General features: G+C 35.9%; 1 protein-coding gene across 6 annotated transcripts in view; it reads right to left on the bottom strand.

Moving 5' to 3' along the window:
* Positions 1-2,256: 2,256 nt before the first annotated feature.
* The window catches only part of SBF2 (SET binding factor 2), a 253,141-nt gene continuing 233,976 nt past the window's right edge, over positions 2,257-21,421 (bottom strand). For all 6 annotated transcript variants that reach the window (XM_080404621.1, XM_080404619.1, XM_080404620.1 and 3 more), the window contains 8 exons: positions 16,611-16,737; positions 15,175-15,302; positions 14,013-14,246; positions 9,339-9,443; positions 7,727-7,920; positions 7,209-7,296; positions 4,742-4,873; positions 2,257-4,444 (listed from right to left, as the gene is read on the bottom strand). In XM_080404621.1, coding sequence (XP_080260747.1) covers positions 4,346-4,444; positions 4,742-4,873; positions 7,209-7,296; positions 7,727-7,920; positions 9,339-9,443; positions 14,013-14,246; positions 15,175-15,302; positions 16,611-16,737 — 1,107 coding nt within the window. In that variant the 3' untranslated portion in view covers positions 2,257-4,345. The remainder of the gene's footprint in view (positions 4,445-4,741; positions 4,874-7,208; positions 7,297-7,726; positions 7,921-9,338; positions 9,444-14,012; positions 14,247-15,174; positions 15,303-16,610; positions 16,738-21,421) is intronic.

The following is a 21,421-nucleotide window of genomic DNA, read 5'->3' as shown; positions in this document are numbered from 1 at the left end:
ATCTCCTGGTTTGTAGGGTCTACACAGAGATCAAGGTATAAACAAATAAATTACGTTGGAGAGTCTGCCTTTAAAACACAGTTTTTATTTTACCTTTTGTTCTAAAACTGGGTTTTCAGAACTTTCCAGAAGTAACACATGGAGGCCACATATGAAATCAAATATCTCAGTTTAAGAAAGACTCCCTGTCTTCTCAGGCATGACTCAGGTGAGCGTTATGACAAGCTCAACTCATTAAAAGCTTTGTTTATTTCATAGTTTCATCTTGCTAAACTGGAAATGACATCAGTGTTCTGTCCCTTCAGTTCCTGACGGGCAGTCTTGTGATGAAGAAGAAACTTCCAGAACTGTCAGTGGTAAGAAGAGAAGTTAGTATCTGGGTTTTAATTATTGGAGTGTGATTGTGGGTAAAGATGGTAACCATAGTTGATTACACTTAACTGATATGCTTTTATAATCTTACAGCGTAGTGAATTAAAAATAAAGAACTGAAGGTCCCTTTGGGTGAAAAGTCTTATCAGCTTAGACTGGAAAGATCTACAGCAGAGAAATAAAAAAAGGCAAAATTAGTCTTTGGAGATTTTGTATTACGCAATAAGAAACACAAACCCAATTCTTATCAGCAGTACTTGTATTATTAATCCATTCCTTTGAGAGGCTAGCCAGACTAGTAAGTAAAGAGAGGACACAATAGCAAACTTGCAGCATCCTTACTTGACAGTCAATTAAGAAAAAAATGTATGTGAAAAAATGCCATAGATGAAAATTTCCTAAATGAGAATGTGGATACTAATACTGCCCTTGGCTTGCACAATAGCCAAAATTTGGGAAGAAATCGATGGAATACAGACAAAACCTCAGAAAGTAGGTGCGACAGTGATACTCAGTGTGAACTTTAGCATAACCGGGGAACTGGCAGATTCATTTCAGTTTTCTGAGTCCCCAAAGCAACCACAGGATAATCATGAACAGACAAAATATTTGGATGATCACAAATATGAAAAACGAGAAATGTGGTGCAGCCACTTAGACATACTCCAAGAATATTACAGGATGAAAAGGCAAAATGACAGTATTTGGAGAAGTTCGCCACATTTTTGTTATGTCTGCAATTCACAAAATACCAGATACAAATAATGTGTGTGGGATGTGACACAAAATTTTGAACATTTGTTCCTGGGTCTGTTAGCTGTTTATGTGTTATTACATAACCAGTGACCCACACAAGTGGGCACACCAAGTACTTTATTATTTAGCATACTAATTCTAAAGTTCCATCAATAGCAAGGACTTCTACAGAACATGTGCATGTTAGATAGGAATGAGAGATTACTCACATACCAATAGCAACTCCTCAAAACTTAAACTCAGTTCATCCCGTCAACTATTACGTGGGCATTTTGTTACTAGCACAGAGCTTGACAAGCAGTCTTTTTCCCTTCTATAAAGCCTTTGATAACACTCTTTTCTACAGTAAGAATGTTATGAATCACAGGATGGTAACAGCAACATGACACATTAGAAGGAGCATGCGTTTACCTCATTCCCAACTCTTGGATGGGTTCTTTTTTCTGGAAAATTTTCATAGAATATGAAGATGGTTCCCTTTGTACACAGAATTTTTCCCAAGCAAATTCTCTGTTCCCAATTCTCTTTCTGCTGTCACAAGGCAAACACACTGACAAACCTTGTAGCTTATGTTATGATTTTCCGTATTTTCTCTGAGTCCCTGTTTGAACCTTCATTTTGTAAGGAAGAGACCACTCGGAGACACTGCAAACTTTGTCTTTAGACCAAGAGCCTATTCCTACCGTTCTGTTGTATATTCCTTATATAAACACCACAAATATCATATATCCCATTTCAGCTTTTATTTGGATATTTTTAAGTTACGTTGCTCAAGTCCATTTTCCATCAATACAGACACTAAAAATTGAGATCAACATTTAAGGCAACATTAGCATCCATGCCAAGCTCAATATGCAAACCTTATCATCTAAGCACCACAGCATCCAAGAATTGTCACAAGTCCCCTACCTCCGTCACACGTTCCCTTTCCATTTTAACTCTGCTATCCCACACTACACTAATTCAATTTAGATGCACATTCTCAAGTAAGACCTTGTCATTTTTTATATTTTATTTCTTATGAACTAGATAATTTTTGCATAAGGTGATATAAATGAATGAGATATGTTCCAGGGTGAAAGTATGCAGTTGATTTATGTTGCGATACCATATAGGATTTTTTTTAAAAAAAATATATTTAACATCATTATTTGATGACTTAGTATGAACATTGTATGTATTTAGCCTTTTAGAAAAGGCTATACATTGAGACTTGTTAGAATGATAATTCTGCTTTAAATTCTGATTTCTTTAGTCTTTAGTGTTACTGTTGACAAGTGTTTGAGTTAAGGATGCTCAAGTGCAACTTTTAGGTAAGAATATTTACAAGTATACAAAAGACCACATAGTTTTTTAATACACCCACTATTCTTAATACAGAGTAAATAAGGATTTGTCTTGTGCCTGTGGAAATATTCTGACATGTGGGTCTTGTTTTTTTCACTTTTACAGTAAAAGGAAATGTTTTACTTTTCCTTAAGAAGTGTATTTATTACAAGATGGTTAGCATACATATATCACATAACATACAAGAGTTAAAATTAACTAGTTACAAAATAAGCAGTGGTATGTATATTTTCATTTAACCTAAGAACAGGATCAGTATTTTACAAAGTACATATAAAAGTACTTAATATACAAAGAAAAATACAAATGTGCAAACACCATTGTCACAGGTGGAAATTTGTCAATTGAAAAATGCTAGAAAAATCCTTCATATTTTTCTTTTGAAATTGCAAATGTATTAAAACCAGCTGCATTTCCTATTGTGTGTGGTGAGAAATTTATGTTTCTTTTTGACAAAATACATTAGTTATAAAAACCCCACAAACAATTTAATAACTGAAAAATCTTGTAAGTATAGTCAGTTTGGTTAGGCTGACATTAAATTACAAGCAAAACGTCTGGAAAAATGAGAAAATAGTGAATCATATATACAAACCCTTTGTAATATTAGTGTGCTATTTAACATATTAACATTTCAAAATAAAAACAATGGCTTTATTACCTACAGATTCTACTCAATGTCATCACTATTTGTAGACTGTAAACTTTCTACTGATTTGGGGCTATTAAAAATGTTTCACCAGGATTTTAAGCTGAACAAACACAATTTTATCAAATGTAAAAATCTATAAACAGTCTTCCAATTCATGTGCAAAAAATGTTTAAAAAGTATCAAATCACAACACATCAAACCTGATTATGTACATAGTTGATATCTGTAAATGCTGTTAACTAGCTATTTTTGTTCTGCTATAAATAACTTACCTCTGTCCTGCCATGTCTGCATTTTAAAGATTTCAGTGCAAGTGCTTGCTTCATTGTTTAGTGCATTATCATGTTTGTTATTTTTTACTTTACAGTGAGCAGAACAGCATATAACTTAACATATACAACTCACACATAAGAGATCTTTCTTCTACTGAATTCCTAGGTGGTTGTTGAACGTTTCTCCTGGATAGCATCAGCCAGTTTTCTTTCATTTATCCCACTGTAATTGCAAACAGAATCTAAAGTAAGAGTGTGAGGATCTTCAGAAAATCCCTAGAACTTGAAATTCCATAACAACACTGCAGAAGCACTCAGTAGAGCACAAGATTAGATAATGACCTGCACACTGAGAAGACACTTGAAAGTCTGGCATCAGGCAATTTCACTTTTTGGTCTTTAAAAATATCAACTGGCCATAAACATTGGCAACCTGATATATATATATATGTCACTGGACTCACAAGCTTCATTTATTTATTTATTTTTAGGAATTGCAGACATGTTCCCTCTTACTCATGACTACCTTGGAAATAAGAACATTCTGATTAAATATGTAAATAACGTGAAAATACACTTCCTGTTGGAGGGAAAATTTCTACAGTTTCCTTTGGACAGATGTCCTAACAGAACAGCTCTGAAATGAGAAAACCAGGATTAGATGGTAGTGCAAATTCAGCTCAGTTTATAGCTAGGAATTGTACTGAAGAAAGTGGAAATTCAGAATAAATGGAATATTATTTTTCAATGTCCTCCCTGCAGGAAAAAAAAACCAACGCAGTTACAGTGGTTATAATTATTAAACAGAAAAGGAACTTTAGCGTATTATGAACTGCTACGGCTGAAACACAAGGAAGGCTGGTTGTCTGTCAGTAACATTTCAGAACTTAGCTTCTTACAGGATGAGGTGCTTTAAACGTGTCTTTATTATAGAACTTTTTCCTTTCTAAGCATCTGAAATGCAACTCTGGATCCTGTCCATCCATTGTTGAGCACTCTGTGCATCTTGGGCACAAAAATTATATACACGTTTATTTGTCTTCAACTGCAAAGGAAAAATAAGAACATAAAGACAGACAAGTCAACACATAAAACAGAGAAGGAAACTTGCAAACTTTACTTTAAACTCTCAATACTCAATGTACTAATTGGGTCTGAATGTAATACATTTTGAACTTCTGCTGTTGTGAGAGCCAGATGCTAAGTGGGTGAAAACTTTTTGTCTTGAGTTGGCATGACAGCTCCTTGCTTACTCACACCTTCCAGCAGGACTGAAAGTAGTGGGCTAAACACCAAGAAAAGCCAGTTTCACATAAACATCACGTAAAGACGATATACTTACATCAAAAAATGCTTTTTCACTCGCATGTTTTGGGGCTCCAATTGTCGGAGAAGCAGGAATCACAGTTTCTACTTCTGCAAGATCTATGTGTCCCTTACAGCTTGTATCTTCACCAGAATCATAGTATCGCAGCTAGACCACAAGAGAAAAAAACCACATCCAAATTTGCTATTTAGACAGACCTTTCACTTCTTCCCTCTTCCTGGATACAACCTGGGGGCATGGAGTGGTAAGGGTGGGAGGCGCAAATATTCTTAGGACCTGAGGACATCAGACATGGGAACTTTCTAAGTCACAAGTGACAGAAACCATAGGTTTGGTATATACAGAATGGTGGGACTGCTGGTAACCCTTAACTGGCCATTCCTCTATTTGACATCTCTGGGTAAGAGCGAAGTCTCCACCATCCTCTCCTCCTGTGCGGACACAGAACTGGGGAAGGAACATTTTGTCACCAGAGTTTCAGAGCACAGAAGCTTCAAATAGTCATGCATTACTTCTGGGCAAAGGATGTGTGATGGATGAAAGCAGAACCTAGTCTTTAGCCCTCAGCATTCCTTATCCATTTTTCTAACAGAAACCACTTCTTCACTGTTCATTGCACTGAAACTAACACAAAAGCTTTACTTCACCAAGGAGTTAGCAGAACACTTATTCTCTATATTTCAAGAATTTAAAATGATCACCAAAACTTTTAAGTATAATTTCAGATAATTATAAACTGCATAGAAAATTCACATTTTCCTACACTGTACTTAGTGGCTGAACTAAGCTTGCTTTTTTCCCCCCTCCTTGCAAAGATACTTTGATATGAACGTTAGCCACTCTGTAAACTGAGTTTCAATACGCAAACAAGTTCCCAAAGAGAAAATCCGATACTTACTTAAAAAAAAATAAATAATTAATTCCCATAAACCAATGCAAAATAGTAAAGCAAACTTTCACAGCAAAGGTCAAACAACAGAATTCCAACTGAGATTGACCTGTATTACTCCTACATCTATGATACTCAGGAGAATATCTGGTTATACAGAAAATATAAAAAGTATTTTTTTCTTCTGCAAAATGAACTTTTTCTCCTGTGTATCAGGAAGAATAATTACGAACAGTGCATTTGTTGGTATTTTACCACACTAATCCAGCAATCCTCAATTAGCATTTTAAAGGATGACTGTCTTTATATGTATTATGTATTTTAAATGTATTGATTACAATAAATTAATATTTTTAAACAAAAGTGTACATTAGTCTCAGAGGTTACCACCCACACTGTGTGGAATATTTGGCTTAATGAAGATTACTGCTTGATGACCCAACATCATTTAAAGTACAAGACCACAAATTTCCACTGCAGAATTCCGGCATACATTATAAAGTGGGTAAAACTTTTACACTAGCAGATTTCCTCTGGTTTTAGTGATCCTTGATTTGTGATAATGATTTGTCAGAATAGTTATGAATAATTTTCCTATTAAATTTACATCACTATGACTAATTTAACGCACTCCTATATATGGCACCTGAAATTACTGTTCCATCAGGAACCTGGCATTTCAGGACTTTTAGAAATACATCTGAGATTAAATTTTAACTCATTTTAAGTCATTTGCAAAATTCAAACTGATTTCAGAGTGATCTGTGATTCTGTTCTCCATACTTGAAAAGACTTTCATACAGAGACTCGAGGTCAGCTTTCTCAAATATAGGTGACAGAAAACCACTAATATGTCAAGTGAAGTAAATGGATTTTTCTGCTGAAGCAGTTCAGATTATAATTTTCCAGAGTATATAATGCCCTTTCATTTGAAAACAAAAAATACTCATGGCCAAGTGCCTGAGGAACAAAGAGGCTCTAAAATACACACTGAGCATACAATAACTACTACAGTTTTAACATGAATGCCTGAATTAAACTTGCTATCAGTTACCATATTAGCTCTCAGCATCCCAATTGCACTCTAGAAAATACCTTCTAAGTTATTTACTCTCTAGTGCAGAAAGAGTTTTTAGTTTTTTTGGAAATTAAAAAGGTTATATTAAAGGGCAAATTATGCTCACCACTTAATTGCTTAATGATGTTCTAGAGCTAGCAGTGCTTTAAAAAATTGCTCATATTCCACAATGCCCAGAGAATGTTCTCAGGCACTACCTGGCTTTTTTTTTCCTGAGGTATGAAGCAGGCAAAAAAATGTTTGGGCCCAAAGAATAATGCATGACTTCCAGCCCAAGAGGTCTTTTAGGATTATAAGCTAAAGGTTATCACTATTTAAAAAAAACCCGAAATACTAAAAAAAACTGTGTCCATTCAGAATGCTGTATCAGCTACAAGATACAATGATGTAACAGAGACATCACATCTGCAAATAATCATTACTAGTATTATTTGTACAACCAATCTATACAAATTCATTAAATAACCCCCCAGCAAACTAGTCCTAAAAAAATCCACTATGTGAAAAGGTTTTACCTGGTGCTTTGTCACATCCAGCACAAACCAGCGAGGTTTCCAACCTTTTAGTAAAGCTCCTCTTTTGTATAGCGTACCTTCAAAAGATCTGAAAGGTACAGAAAATAAAAATGGCACGTGATTCCATGATAGGAATACTGGTGATGCATGAGAGCCCCAAAATGACTACATACATATACGACAATTCTTCTACTGCAGTAAACCAAATCAGTTTTAAAACAATAGCTTAGTTACTGGTAACTGTGATACACTGATAAACACCATTGCAGTACTTTGGATGCATTAAATGTGCAGCTACAATTTGCTTGCGCATATAAAGGGGAAAATTGAAAGATACTGATGAGAGATAGAGGCCCACCCCCATTGAGACAACTAAATGTAATCAAAACTGCAAAGAAGGAATAAAGTCGTCCCAAAGCATTCTGGGCATATGAAAAATCTCATGCTCTTTCCCTAAGGCAGAGATTTATACCAATGTAATACAAGGTTCACAAATCCTCTATGATTATTCAGTTTACCTATTTTCATCGTTCTTTGATGTGAAATGATTGTATAGTGTAGTTGTTCTTCTGTCTACTCCATTAGAGGGAGAGATGCTTGCACTCTGTTCCTCACCCAGCCCACTATCAGGTATTTCCAACAAAGACCTCTTTTGATAGGAATGCAGATTGGCTGCCATCATCCCAGAGGAGCCAGAGGGATGTCTTCGGAGCTAAAAAAGATGAAAATCAAATAAAAAAGGTAATGCAATATGTCTTACAGCATAAGACTGTCTCAACATTTTATTGGTAATATGTGGTACAACATGTAAATTGTGAATGACTATGAGGCCCAAAAAAATCTTCATAATACAAGTCAGCAGTGCTGCCTCAGAAAAAGCAGTCAGAGGGATGGCAACTCAATGCAGTTCTTAAGCAGGAGGGTTCACACGGTGTGAGAAATCCGTTCTTCAGAAAGGCCTTGCATATTCCAGTGACATCATCTTGAACAACGCCTCCCTTGCTTTCTCAGGAGCACCTAGAATTAGTCAGACACCTGGATACAGTAAGCTTCCCTAATTTCACAGGGAAGGAAAGGAAGGGAGGAAAGGAAAAACGAGTGCTGTTTCCAAGAGCTATTTATAGGCCCAAATCACTTTAGTAGAATCTCAACAATCTGGAACAAGAGGGAACCTGAATTTGGTCTTAGTCTAAATGACAGTGTCCTACAGATAAGAGTTCTTTGGAGTTGACCCTTAAGTTATTGCACTTATCTGAGAATCCTTAAATAACAGCTAGGACAGGCGACTGATAACAGGTATATTTAGACTTGCATTGTCTTTTCTGCTTCCAATTCAATAAGAAAAATCCTCTTCTTTGTTAGGATAAAACTTTTTAAATCTCAAATTTGTCTAGGGTGAATGACTCTGACAGGCATAAAGCATATTGCTTTCCTGAGAGCAAGGGACTAATAAGAAAGTAGTGCTGTGGAATAACCACTGCATGGAGGCTGGCAAGCGTGAACAAGCGCGTGAAGCTGAAGAGTTCGGGTACAGTCTGGAGCTGGTAACTCACTCTGCCAGGTTTAGAGGGAAAGCTCACAAAAAGCAGTATCTAAACGTTCTTCCTAATGTATGCAGATAGCAGAGAGGCAGCCTTTGACGTAGAAAATATCTATGTTGTCAGCTATTCTTTTTACCACAGTCAAGAACTGGAAACAGAAGCGTGAACACTTCCTACCTTTACCACAATTTACAATTCCAAAATTCCATTTAGACACGGAAATACCTTTACTCATCTCTGAAAGTCTGTGACGTCCTTCTGGTTACTTTCAGGGACTGAGGTTTTTTTGTACTTCAAGAATCTTTTAAATATATCAAGTCATATATTTGTGTATTAGTAAAATGCTCACGCTCGTTTTCTCCGTATGCCTTAATCTACTCTGGAAAAGCAACTAGATAAAAAGCACAAATCTAAATATATTTTCCTACATGCAGAAATACAGAGCCAGTATCATGGGTTAGAACAACATACTCAATTTTTCAAAAGCAGTATTTTACTCCAAGAAATACAGGGATCTTGTCAGAGCCCCAGGTAGCCTATACAGCAGGAATGGAATTATATCTATTGGATGAACTCTTTTACTACTTACATTGTCTTGTCTGGTGTCATCCTTTAGATTCATTTTGACCCTTTCCCACATAAGCTGCCACCTTTCTGGGCTCTGATTTAATTTACTTTCCAACCTTTCGATTTCCTGTAACAAATAACAGGGGTTTTCTTAAGGATAAACATTTCCAACTGATAACTTTCAGGCAATCATTTTTATATAACCATTTCCTAGTCCACATTTTTTACACAGGGAACTTTTAGGCCATGACGCCCAGTAAAAAAACCCACCTATGTCAAACCAGCTATAAACTGATACCAACCAGGCTCAGGAGTTCAAGTCAACCAAGTACAGCATCGGCCACATTGCTCCTGCATGTCACAGGTTGGAGGAGCCATTAGGCTTTCAGTTCTCTGCCGGTTCTCCCAAACGCACAAAATTCAACACCAATTGCCATAACAGAAACACAATGATAAGGCTAGGCTATATTTTATAATAATATTTACAAAGAACAAACTCTGTGCTGTGACACCAACATTGTACACTGCCAATATTAACATTTACCCTGGTTTATAAAATGTGATACAAAGCTGTAATAAAAGAAGGAAATGAAACAGAAAGATTTATTCAGTTTGGATGCCAAACTGTAACAACATGTTCTTGTTGTGGAACTTGGGAATATGACCTAAGTTGATAACCTCCAGTTAGGGTTATTTCCTGTTAATAAGACAGTGCATGCAAAGTTGAATAAAAAGAGGCCATTTCATTAATATTTACTTGTGAACACTCATCGATACATGCCATTACTTTGATGTGCAGTCCATATTCCTTGCCATGCTTACTTTCAACAGCTATATTTTTAGGAAAACCTGAATCTTAATGAAATAAAATTAAAAAATTTGCAAATCCAATTATGAATTGATGATGGAACTAAAAATTGCCATAGGACAGAGAATTCCCATACTATATAAAAGCCAACTAAAACCCAAGACATTTATTTTCTAAGTAGAGATAGTAAATCTCTGACTTTATTTACTTCTACTATACCAAATGATTAAAGTAAATTTCATGAATATTCTTCAACTCCTATTGGTCTTTTAGAACGACAAGTTCTTCAGGAAACTGTTATTGATTGAAAGACTTTCAGAAAGTTAATGTATTTTTAGGGTAAGAAAACATTTTGATCGGGAAACTAACGCCTGAACTAAATTTTGAACTCTGAAGTGAAAATAAAAAAGCCAGTATTTGATGGTGTATCAGGAACAAGTATTTTTAGGAACTCTTCCTTGCTGAAGGTAAATTAGAAAACTCAGAAATAAAACTAAATATAGGAAACCTGGCTTAATAGCAAGAATCAAACCATACGTTTTAAATACTGAAGGTAGTTGAAAGCCACATATACATTACATATTATGGGGCACTCTTCCTGCCAAGAAATAAAATTGGGACAGTTTTGTTTGGGGTATCTTCATAGGTAGATACAAAACCAAGGAATGGTAAACACAAGCCAGACTAAAGGCTTCTCCACATCACTTGTTCCTCTTTCAAAGTGCTGAGTGTAAAACGCTTCCTGATGGGATACATACGACTGAATCAGTTTGCCACCGACCTTTTATGTAAAAGGCTTCCCAAATTGCTGAAAAGCAAGCTCTTTAGTGCTAAAAGTTAGTCAGGTTTTAATCTGATCACTCTCTTTCTGCCCTAGTCTTGCCTTCTGACTATGAGTCTTTCCCTGCAGAATCTGGAAGTAACTGGAACTTGTTACTTAGCAACTGGGTCACATTCCTGATTTTTTGGCTCCACAATGAGTAGTGCTTCCAGAACTCAAAATGAAAAACTTTCAACAATTTCCTATACATAACTTGAAAAGTTAGGGATAAATTCTCCTTTAATAAACTCCATGTAAAAAACTTACATGGCAGTAAATCACTAAGACTTACTCTTGCCCCTTCAGTTTTAATTTTTACTAAAAATGTCAAATTTCCTTCCGTGTGTGGAATAGCCTATGAATAACTGCATTTCCTTAAAAGAAAAAATCCTTACATCTGTCCTGATTCATCTCCCCTGTTGCCTAGGCTTGTGGGAGCAGAAGTCAATACATATCAAAAAAAAGGTTGTAACAAGTACGATTGTATGGACATCCATTTCCTGATACTAGTAATTACAAGCAATTAGCATTACTGTGCCTTTCAAAAGACTTATCTGCTAAGTAATCTGCTTTGAATGGTACAGACAGGAGTTAACTCTGCAGACACTCCAGAACTGTGGAGACCCATCACCTCTTTTGTGTGCACACTCAACAGACACTGGACAAAGTGAACTGTCCTGACTGTGACAGAGCACCCTGGTTTTGGAAGTCCTTCCTTGTCAGCATTTCCTCTTCCAACTCTTGGGCTAGAAGGCTTCTGAGACTTTGACTTCAAACGGAAAGGTGCTGAATACACCCAGTGATCAAACTGCTGCTTCTGTCAAGTGTTCACGCTTGTGCGTGCAATAAGTTTTATGTGACTTATTCGGTATTTGCAATAAGCTTTTTGGCCCAGGGTCCATTTTGACAGATCAGCCTTTTTAGCACGTAACTGGAAGTTAGAAAACGGCTCACAATCAGAAGCGCTATTTTTATTGTTTTGCTGGTCATTCATTTACCCCTTATACAGCTTTAGTTCTTCACAGTGTGTAGTTATGGCAGAGTTAATTTGGGTGACTGGCATCCTGAGGTGGCACCTTTCACTTTGCCAGTCTCTCCCTAAGAAATTGTCATCTAATGTTCAGTCATTACTGCTTATTTGCAAGAATAGGACCATCCTGAAGCGCACTATCTAGTTTTCATTTGAAAAATATCTTTTGAACAAACAAATTTGGGCTTGTCATTATAAACTAAGGGAGAATCAATCTTCCCTAGTAATTTACCATTGCTAAATATGGTCTCAGTTCAAAGATTTTTTGGATACCAACACATTCTCAATGGATTTATGATTAAAGAGAGGTCTTTCTCCTAAATCAGCAATAACCCTAAATTAACAACTTGTTCTAACAGAAAGTTCACTTTGCTTTATAAACTTAGAAGAATATTTTTGTAACCTTTATACAACCTCTTCAAAGTTTTTCAAAAGCTCCTCTCCAATGCTATCTTTTATTACTATAATCTAATTCACAAATAACATTTAAACTCCAAAAAACCTGACCCTTTAGAATGTAATATGACTAATTTCCCTGTTACATAGCAGTTTCTCACAGTTGTGGATTTGGATAGTTTGGCATGTACTCCAGGAAGAAATGCAGAAGAACATTGTTGCTATACTCCTGATGTACTTCTGGCCTCTAGTTACCTGATAGGAAAGCTCTCTTTTTTCACTAAAAAAATCCTGATATGAGCCCTGCTGAGAGACTGCTCTTTCTTTGCATTTGTGAAGTTGAGAAGTTCTGGCTATTTTATTTTGAGTCCAGGGGAGTTTTAGAAGTGATTTTTTTTTTTTTTAATAAAATTAGGCATTGTTCCTGTGTTTGATCAGTTATGATTGGAAGGAATGGACCAAATGAAATTTGAGGAATGTGCCAGAATAAAGCTAACCCTCCAGCAAAAGCAAGTCTATCCTCAAGGATTCAAACCCATTCAGAAATTTCCTGCCTTAAGATTTTGCTAAAAATCACCTTTGATTCAGGGAAGATCAGGGACTCACAGCATACCCCACTTTTCCAAGCACTGCAATATTAGGCTCCACAATCCCAGCTTTAACATAAGGTAAAGTCTGCAAATAGTTTTCAAAATAAAAACCTGTACATAGTGACGTGTATCTGAATGTGCATGTGGCTTGAATCAATACCTCCAGGAAGTGAAGAATGCCCTTGTCATTTTCCTGTGCTATCAATTAAGATGATAATCTAAATACTAGGACTGATAAATAATTATAATAAACCAACAAATGTTTAAGAAAATACAGATGTTAAATCATTCTAAATAACTACAAGAATTATCATGGTAATGGGATCCTTTTTCATCTTCTAATGAAGAAAGGACAAAATCCAAGAAGCCTACATGAGCCCAAACACGAAAAAGCCAAAATCGAGCATCTATTTCAAGTACTAATATATTCTGAAGAAACTGAATTTACCAGTTGGGTCCTAGTGAACATGAATAAACTAAGAGCAATCATGGAAAGATTTTTGAGAAATTTGGGCCAAGATGTTCAGTTTATGCTTGTGTATCTGCCTCCCACACGTTAAAATCAACAAGTGTCAGATTCTGTTTTCTGATCTGTCCAGAAATCTGGGAATTTCTCATTTTATTACACACTTACTTTAAACTGAGTAGAAAAAGGACAAGCAAGCTAGATTCCACATTTGCCCAAATTAAAGTAACAGTTCCTGCATTTCTTATAAAAGACAACCTAAAAATTCATTAGGCTACCTACCTTATTATTTACAAAAGACAGTGAAAACATGAATCTGTGACTGGCTTTCTCATATTATTAACTAAGATTAAAGTGTACTCCCAGAAAACTGTTCATTCAGAACAATATAAGCTTTGCAGGAAATCTGCTTGATTCCCAGACCAACCATCACTTCTCAAGATCAGCTAGTCAGTTTTACTAAACACCTGTTTTGACATCTATCATGGATACTTTTAATAATAGTGTAAGGCAATAACTTAAATAAAAGTAAATATTAATTTCACGAGCGTAAGAGAACAATGTTCTGTGTAACACATGTACTTACATTTAAAAGGCTGCTGATGGCATCAGGTTGTATTTTTTTAACATCATCATAACATGGCCATACTATTTTCCTCTTAGTCTGAGATGGCGAACCATCCGTTTGGTCAGCTTCCTCCGAAACACTGCACTTTGCAGGTACCATGGTCCAATCGTAGGAAGGACCTGTTGCCAAAATCTCCTCTACATAATAATCCCATTTTTTGAGGCTGGACATGCTTATATTTGGTTTCAGTGCCTATTTGAAACAAAGTTTCATTATAATGTCAAAAAGGAAGTCTCCGAGTTTCAGACTCACAACAGAATACAATACTTGTATTTTCTAGATATAGTACAATGTGGTGAAACAACCTGAGGAAAAAGGAAAACCAAGAAACACCAACAAAAATATCAGTGGCACCATGGCCCCTGAGACAGCGGAGACTGTCCCATCATTAGCTTTCTGGTCCCCAGCTGTGGACAAATGGGCAAACAAATGATTTCTCAGGGTGAAGCTCACTGCCAAAGCAGGAGGAGAGCAGCACAGGAATGGACATCAGTGGGGCAGTGGGTACCAGGAGCATCTCAGAACAGCCTTGTGTCCAGAGCTACAGAAAGAAGCACCCTTTCCTTGCAGTACTTGAGGTATCTTGACTGCTGCTTACCTGGCTATTGCAGGATTCTATAATGGTATTTTGTGAATTTTATATAATTATTCAAGACACAGTCCTACCTAGTGGACTTACATTATGATCTGAGACAGTGATATAGATAATGTGATTTAATAATCAGGCTGCTAGGAATGTATCGCATTATGACTCTCAATGCATTTCCCTGTAACTGTGGTTTACAGCATGTAAATTATTTTTTAAAACATTCTGTGCAAACTTTAACATCATTTTTATAATCATTCATATAATGAAATGAAATTAAATCAAAGATCCTCATTTACTTCAGTGGGATGCATAAATACAGAATTTGGCCCTTTAAATGACATTTCCATAACTAAGATGATTGAGAATATAAGCCTACGAGACACTGCTCCAGATAATCAAGGTGGTCAATTTTGTCCACCAAATGCTTAATTCAGTTAAGAACAATTAAAATATCAAAACGTACTCAAGGAATCACTCAGAATAACAAGTCACCTGTTTGTTGCTTGTTTGTTTTTTTTTTTAAAGTCATACCTCTGTTTCAGCAGGGGCATAGAGATAATTGAAGAAAATAGGGCTCCTTTTGTGCATCTTTTCAATACATTCCCAAATACAAATTCCTTTTTTGGCATGTTTATCTCCTTTATCTTCAAACAATGTCCCTAGGGAAAATGATAGCAGCAAAAAGACATCTTTATGATAATACATAACAAATACCAAAGCGTAGCCAAAAGGAATTTCACAGACTAAACGCATAGTAAAATCCACCATCAAATGCCACTGCAACAAGAGGTTGTATTTGATGAAAAACTGCTGTGTTTTGCAACTGCAACTATTCATTAGTGTTATATTTATAAACCTGTTCCAAAATTCACTGAAATACTGGAGTGTATTTATGAATTCCCCTTTCTGCCTGCAGCTCTGCAGACTCAGCAGCCCACCAAGCCCTGCTGATTCTGCCCCCACTACCTGAAGTTACCAGCCTTTCCAGTCCGCTGGACCGGCTGCACCTGACCAGGCTAGTGTAAGCTAGCCACAGATTTGTGCTAACTGAAACGAACTTGGAAGGGTGTACAGTTTATCCAAAGACTACTGGAAACAGGATTTTATACTGCATTAAATGGTATTTGAAAGCGAACTACTGCTAAATAAACAGCCACCCCAAGCTTGCCTCCCCCCCCAAAAAAAAAACATTGTAGAACCATGTAACAATGCAGGTTGGAAGGAATCACAGGAGGTCACTGACTTCGACTCTTTGCTTTTGTTCAACTGAAGGTACATAATGGAAATTAACTTTTTTGTTAAAATAAAATGGTTGTTCAAGTTCAGTCTGTTCCACAGCCACTATGGTTTTTAAGACAAGCATTGAAACTGGCTGTATGCCATGAGAACCACCCCACCAAGCAGTGAAACTCGGAGCACATAAGCATCTTGCTTAGTGAACAAGTTCCAAGCACAGCCTCAACTATGGTTGTGTAGTCTTATTAAGAGTGCTCTGAGGGTAGATAAGGAACCAGTAAGGCTGCACGTGACAGGTGGAATAAAAAGGAAATATAAAAAGACAAACACTGAAGAGAATGCAAGAGAAAGAAGTGAGAGATAATAGGTGGAAAGACTTTCCTTTCCTGAAACCCCGTGCACTCTGCAAAGGATTCCCAAGGACTGTTTCTGTTAAAGTAAGGTATTGAGTAGGGTCAACTGAACCATGTGGATAAATTGTTAAAAAAATCCTTGAGGCATGGCACTAAGGTCTTCCACTTTCTCTTAGGCCCATCAGTGGCATGGCTCAGGAATCATTCATTCAGAAAATTCTACATGTTCTTCACCTCCATTTTGCTTTATATTCCTTAAATTGAATTAATTTCATGATCATGGCGCAATTACTGAACCATCTCAAACTAGGCAAATATTTACGAGAAAAATACTGAGAGCTACAAAACCAATACGCAATAAACAAACACCACATATACCGTGTTCTAGTCTTTCGTAGTCTGAATCCAGAAGAAATGTTTTAAATCGATTTGATATGTGATGAAAAGCCAGAAACTTCAGATAATATTGATTGAACTCAAACTCTGTTGGGTATTGGTGATGAATCTAAAAAAAATAAAATAAAAAAATTAGTAGCAGGGGAAAAAGAGGATATTGAGGTATAATGCGAAAATACAAATAGATATGTAAGAAATAATGTGAAATATGACAGCATAACAATTCCCCTGTGAATGCTGACAAATACATCCATAGGGAACTGTCTTGTCTGCACACAGAAACTCTGCTACATTTTGCCTAAAATATTTTAAAGCTAATTAAATTAATGTATTGTCTGTGCTGCAAAAGTGTTTCAGAGCAGATAGGGTGTACTATATAATAAACAGTATCACATTCTGTACAAATGTCAGGCTTCTTCAGAGTAATCAAACAGGATATAAATCCTTTATGATAACTCTTGAGACACCATGTATATAACTTCACAGGCAAAGACACCAGTCCCGGATGTAGCTGGAAATCAAACTTTAATCGGTAAGGTTATGCAGCGGACTTCTTGCTACTGCTCAGAATCCAACATAGCAGACGGACAGAGGTAATGCCGCAAATGATATTCCATCGACCATTACTGAAACAGCTAATTACTGACGTACTGGCTAGTCTACACATATTTCTTCTTTTTCAAAATATGCACCAAATATCACAGTGCAAAAAAACCCAACTCACCCACAACCCCCACCCATACCGAGGAGGTATATTGACATTATTTCTTTTAAAACAGTAAAAATTAGGTAACGTCTTAAATTGTTATCCTCAGTTAGGCTTGGGACCTATCTAATTCAGTGAGTGTCTCCTAGAGGAGTCAGGAGCAGATATTTAAAGAAGACAATACAAGATTATCAGAGTACAGCATTGTGGGGGAGTTGGTTCTTCACAGCTGCTTCCTGCTGAACGTTAACAGAAAGAGCTTGGTGTAAGATTTTATGCATAAAGTTTAATATGCATGGAAATTTTTTTTAGCATTAATTATTGATGATATTGATACTTGATATCCATATAAAATTCAAAATTCTAAAAATCTTGAGATATTGCTCACAGAAATTTCATGTGTTAATTTCAAATTTAAAACTTCAAATAAGCTTATTAATTGTGATCTTAATTTTCAGAATTAAGCATGGTAATTAACAGAAAATTCCTTTACAATAAAAATGGTATAGTTTGCAATCAAAAAAGAAATTGCTGATTGAATTTCGCATTTGAAATACAGGCCATTGAGCTCTGTCTAGCTTCACGTCACACTTGTAAAATACCTTCAGTTCTGCAAAATTCCTATGTGTTGTCTTTTGGATTCTTACCGCTCATTTTCCCATTCCATCTTTTCTCTCTAATCTCTACTTATCAGTTACTCAATAGAAAAACTTTTTTTTCTTAATTGCTTATGGAAACTAGTGTGAGACTGTTTGAAGCTCCTCGTGTTTAGATTTTCACTTGCCAGCTGAAAAAACCCCAACCAACTAAAAGAAATATGTTATGCATTTAGCAAGGCAAGTTATCTACTGACCACACGACAGTGACAGGAAAATCCCTTCAAAGGATCTATAAACACATACACAGCATTTCAGTCAGAGAATTTATTGTTATCCTATCTCAATATTAGCTTCTGGCTAGATATTCAAAATGCTAAGATACTTTAAGAGATCTCAGTTCAATATACCCACACTTGTTTTAGCCCCATTTCTCCCCTGATACAAATGATTGTTCCTCCCTGTTTTGTAAGAATAAAGCTAAGCAAAATTTTTCTATAAGAACTTAAAGACTTCAAGTAACTTTTTAGTACTCTTCATAAAAAAGAATATTTTTTTTCTGGCATATATTAGATGAAAATACAATGCAAATACACTAATTCTGTTCAAAAGTGGCTTCTGAGCTGAAATCCAAAGAGGTCTGCATATATGTGTGCATTTAGAGACATACACACATATACAAGTACTTTAGTATACATTTTCTCCTTGTGTTTGGAGTTTTTTTTTAATATACTGTAAAAAGGAAAGGCTACATTCTGCTATTTGACATGACTTATACAGGGTCCTAATTTCTACTTATGGCCCAATAATTTTTTAATCTGTTTAAATGATCCCATTTCTGAGATTTCTGGAACTACAAGTAACTAGAAATTATAATAATATCATTTACTTTTTTAAGTGAAAACAACTATCATATAAAAGATTTCTTGATAAAGGTGAGTAATATAGTTCCTGTTACTGTCTGTGTTTTAATAGCTGTGGCTGATTACAGGCCGCCTGGAGATGGGAAAGGTGCCACAGCTAGGTGAAGCAACTACTGTTACTCGTGATTTGTTTAGCTGCAGCGTAGTCTGCAAAATTTAAAACACAGATGAGCTATCAGGGAAAAAAGCTCCTGATAAAATACAGCTCCAACATCAGAAGTGATAAATTAGAAAGTTAACATAGGAGAAAATAATTGTATTAATTTAAGCAATTAAAAATAAACATAGAAATAGATTTTTATTACCGTAGGCAATGTAACCACTTAGGTTGACAAATATAGCTGGTTTCTCTCTGATAAATTGTTGGTGCCATTTCACTTAATTGATTTTTAAGGGCTAATCTCAAAATTTACATGTAAATTAGCAGCAGTGTTTCATAGTTTACAATTTCAATACATACCACCTAAAAAGACAAGTCTACAGGGACAGGGAACCTGTGAAAATTACAACTCCATCATCTTTTAAAATGCTTAATCTTCATAATATATGAACATTTAAAACCTGAGAAAACCAATAGGTGTTTCTAATATTATGATTAGAGAAATTCAGTATTTTAGAATTCTTTTTCAGATTAACTTAAATATCTCATAAATGTAATTAATAATCTTGCACTTCTATCATCTTCCCTTAGTTTTCCAATACATTTTGGTTTAGTAATCCCATTATATATCAACATTTACTTAGTTTAAGTAAGCAATACAGTACTCCAAAATGACCTGTGCTGGTAAGCACTAAGAGGCTGCTCCTGCAAATACTGGAATAACTGAATACATCTACCGTGGGAGTAGCACACTCACCTCCTCTTACTGCTGTAACAGAGCTCCTTATTGAGCTTAAAAGAAGTCAGTTCCAGAAAATAATTTGATTTTATTTATATTTAATAATTACCAAATAGATACAGAAGAAAAATAAGAAAAGCTCCCTGTACTGACATCACTTGCGTAAACTCAGTCGTCTTAGAAGCAGAGAGAGTATCTGCCAGATGCTGCTATTGTGAAAGAATGATTTTGCATTAATAATTCAGCTGACACCTGGAGATATTGGCATAAACAATGACTTCTTACAAGATGATGCAGTTCTAATTCAGGAACCACTGCTTCATTTGTTTTCTCTCTATATTTAGTTTAACTCGTGACATTTAATGCACGTACTGGCTCTACTGTGACTTTCTTACTGCACCCAGTATGTTGAGACTACAATGGTTAAAAATATTTTGAATGGACCAAATATTTATTTTCCAGTGAATGGGCAATTTAAAAAAAAAAGATCATAATATATTATACTTTAGGGTCAAGTTGCAATCTGATTGGATTCTGTAGCTGTCTAACAGGATGCACAGAAACCAAGGAAACAACAGAAACATTCAAGTACAAATGTTAAGCAAATTTATTTTTCATAGTAAATTCCCATGGAACTTCAACCATTAATTTGACTTCCAAAGTATTTTCACTTGAGTTTACAACCATACTGTTAGAATTTGGTAAATCAATACTATGCCATCACGAGTAAGATTTTATAAGTCTTCTTCTAGAAAACTTACTCGGTCGCATTCTGAATAGGATTGTAAATCATGTAGCTTAGAGATTTTTCCCCCATACCAGACAAGTCCATATTATCTATATTACGCTGTCTATGCAGTAAAGCTGTGTCTGCATGCCCTTCCTTAGCTGAAGGTAACACTGGCTGAAAAGACTATAACCCCTGGACAACCCTATCTTTCCTCATGAGAAGTTACTGCCTCCTTCAGATGGACCTGCTGAACTGCTTCTAAATCCACACCTATCACAATAAGGTGGTCTTTTCTACCAATTTTCTTCTACCATTTTGATTGGAAAAGGCAAGCAGGTTCACATGAACCACTTCGCTAACAGACTGGAAGGGTATTATCTCCACCAGAGAAGAGATGACTAGCTCCAGATGGCCTGCAGCGGGTGATCCTTCTGCTGACATAGCGGCAGCCAGGGCATGTGGACACAGCTTAAGACCAAAACCCACAAAATACAGATATTTCTGTGAAATGCACCTGTTGATAACTTATATACTTTATATCGCCTCTTAAAGATAGAGAAGAGTCAGATACTTAGTGACATGCATCAAAGCTGCCATCTGTGATGAATTACAAAGATGTACAGTACTTATACTAGCAACGTTTTAGGCACCTTACGGCTTGAGGCAGCATCATACCTGACAGTTGTTAACAGCAGGGATTTATCCCACTTTACGTTTCATCCTAACTTTTAAAGCCAGGATGATTGTAATCCATTATTCCACATTCTTAAAACTACACATTGTGTTAAACAACTTAAAAAAACCCCAAGAATTTTGTCATGAATAAAACACAGTACATTCTATTTTACGTCAGTAAACCAAAATCCCTGAATTTTGTTTTTATCTTTGTTCAGGATACCCCATTTGTTTCTGAAGTTTATGCGCTCTCTGGACTCAAAAAAAAAAAAAAAAAAATACTGTACAGGTATGCGTAGATAAATTTCCTTGCTTTTCTTTAGG

This window comes from Falco punctatus (assembly GCF_963210335.1).
Source record: "Falco punctatus genome assembly, chromosome: 10".
In the NCBI taxonomy this organism is placed as follows: Eukaryota; Metazoa; Chordata; class Aves; order Falconiformes; family Falconidae; genus Falco; species Falco punctatus.
This window is presented reverse-complemented; position numbering and strand designations above follow the sequence as displayed.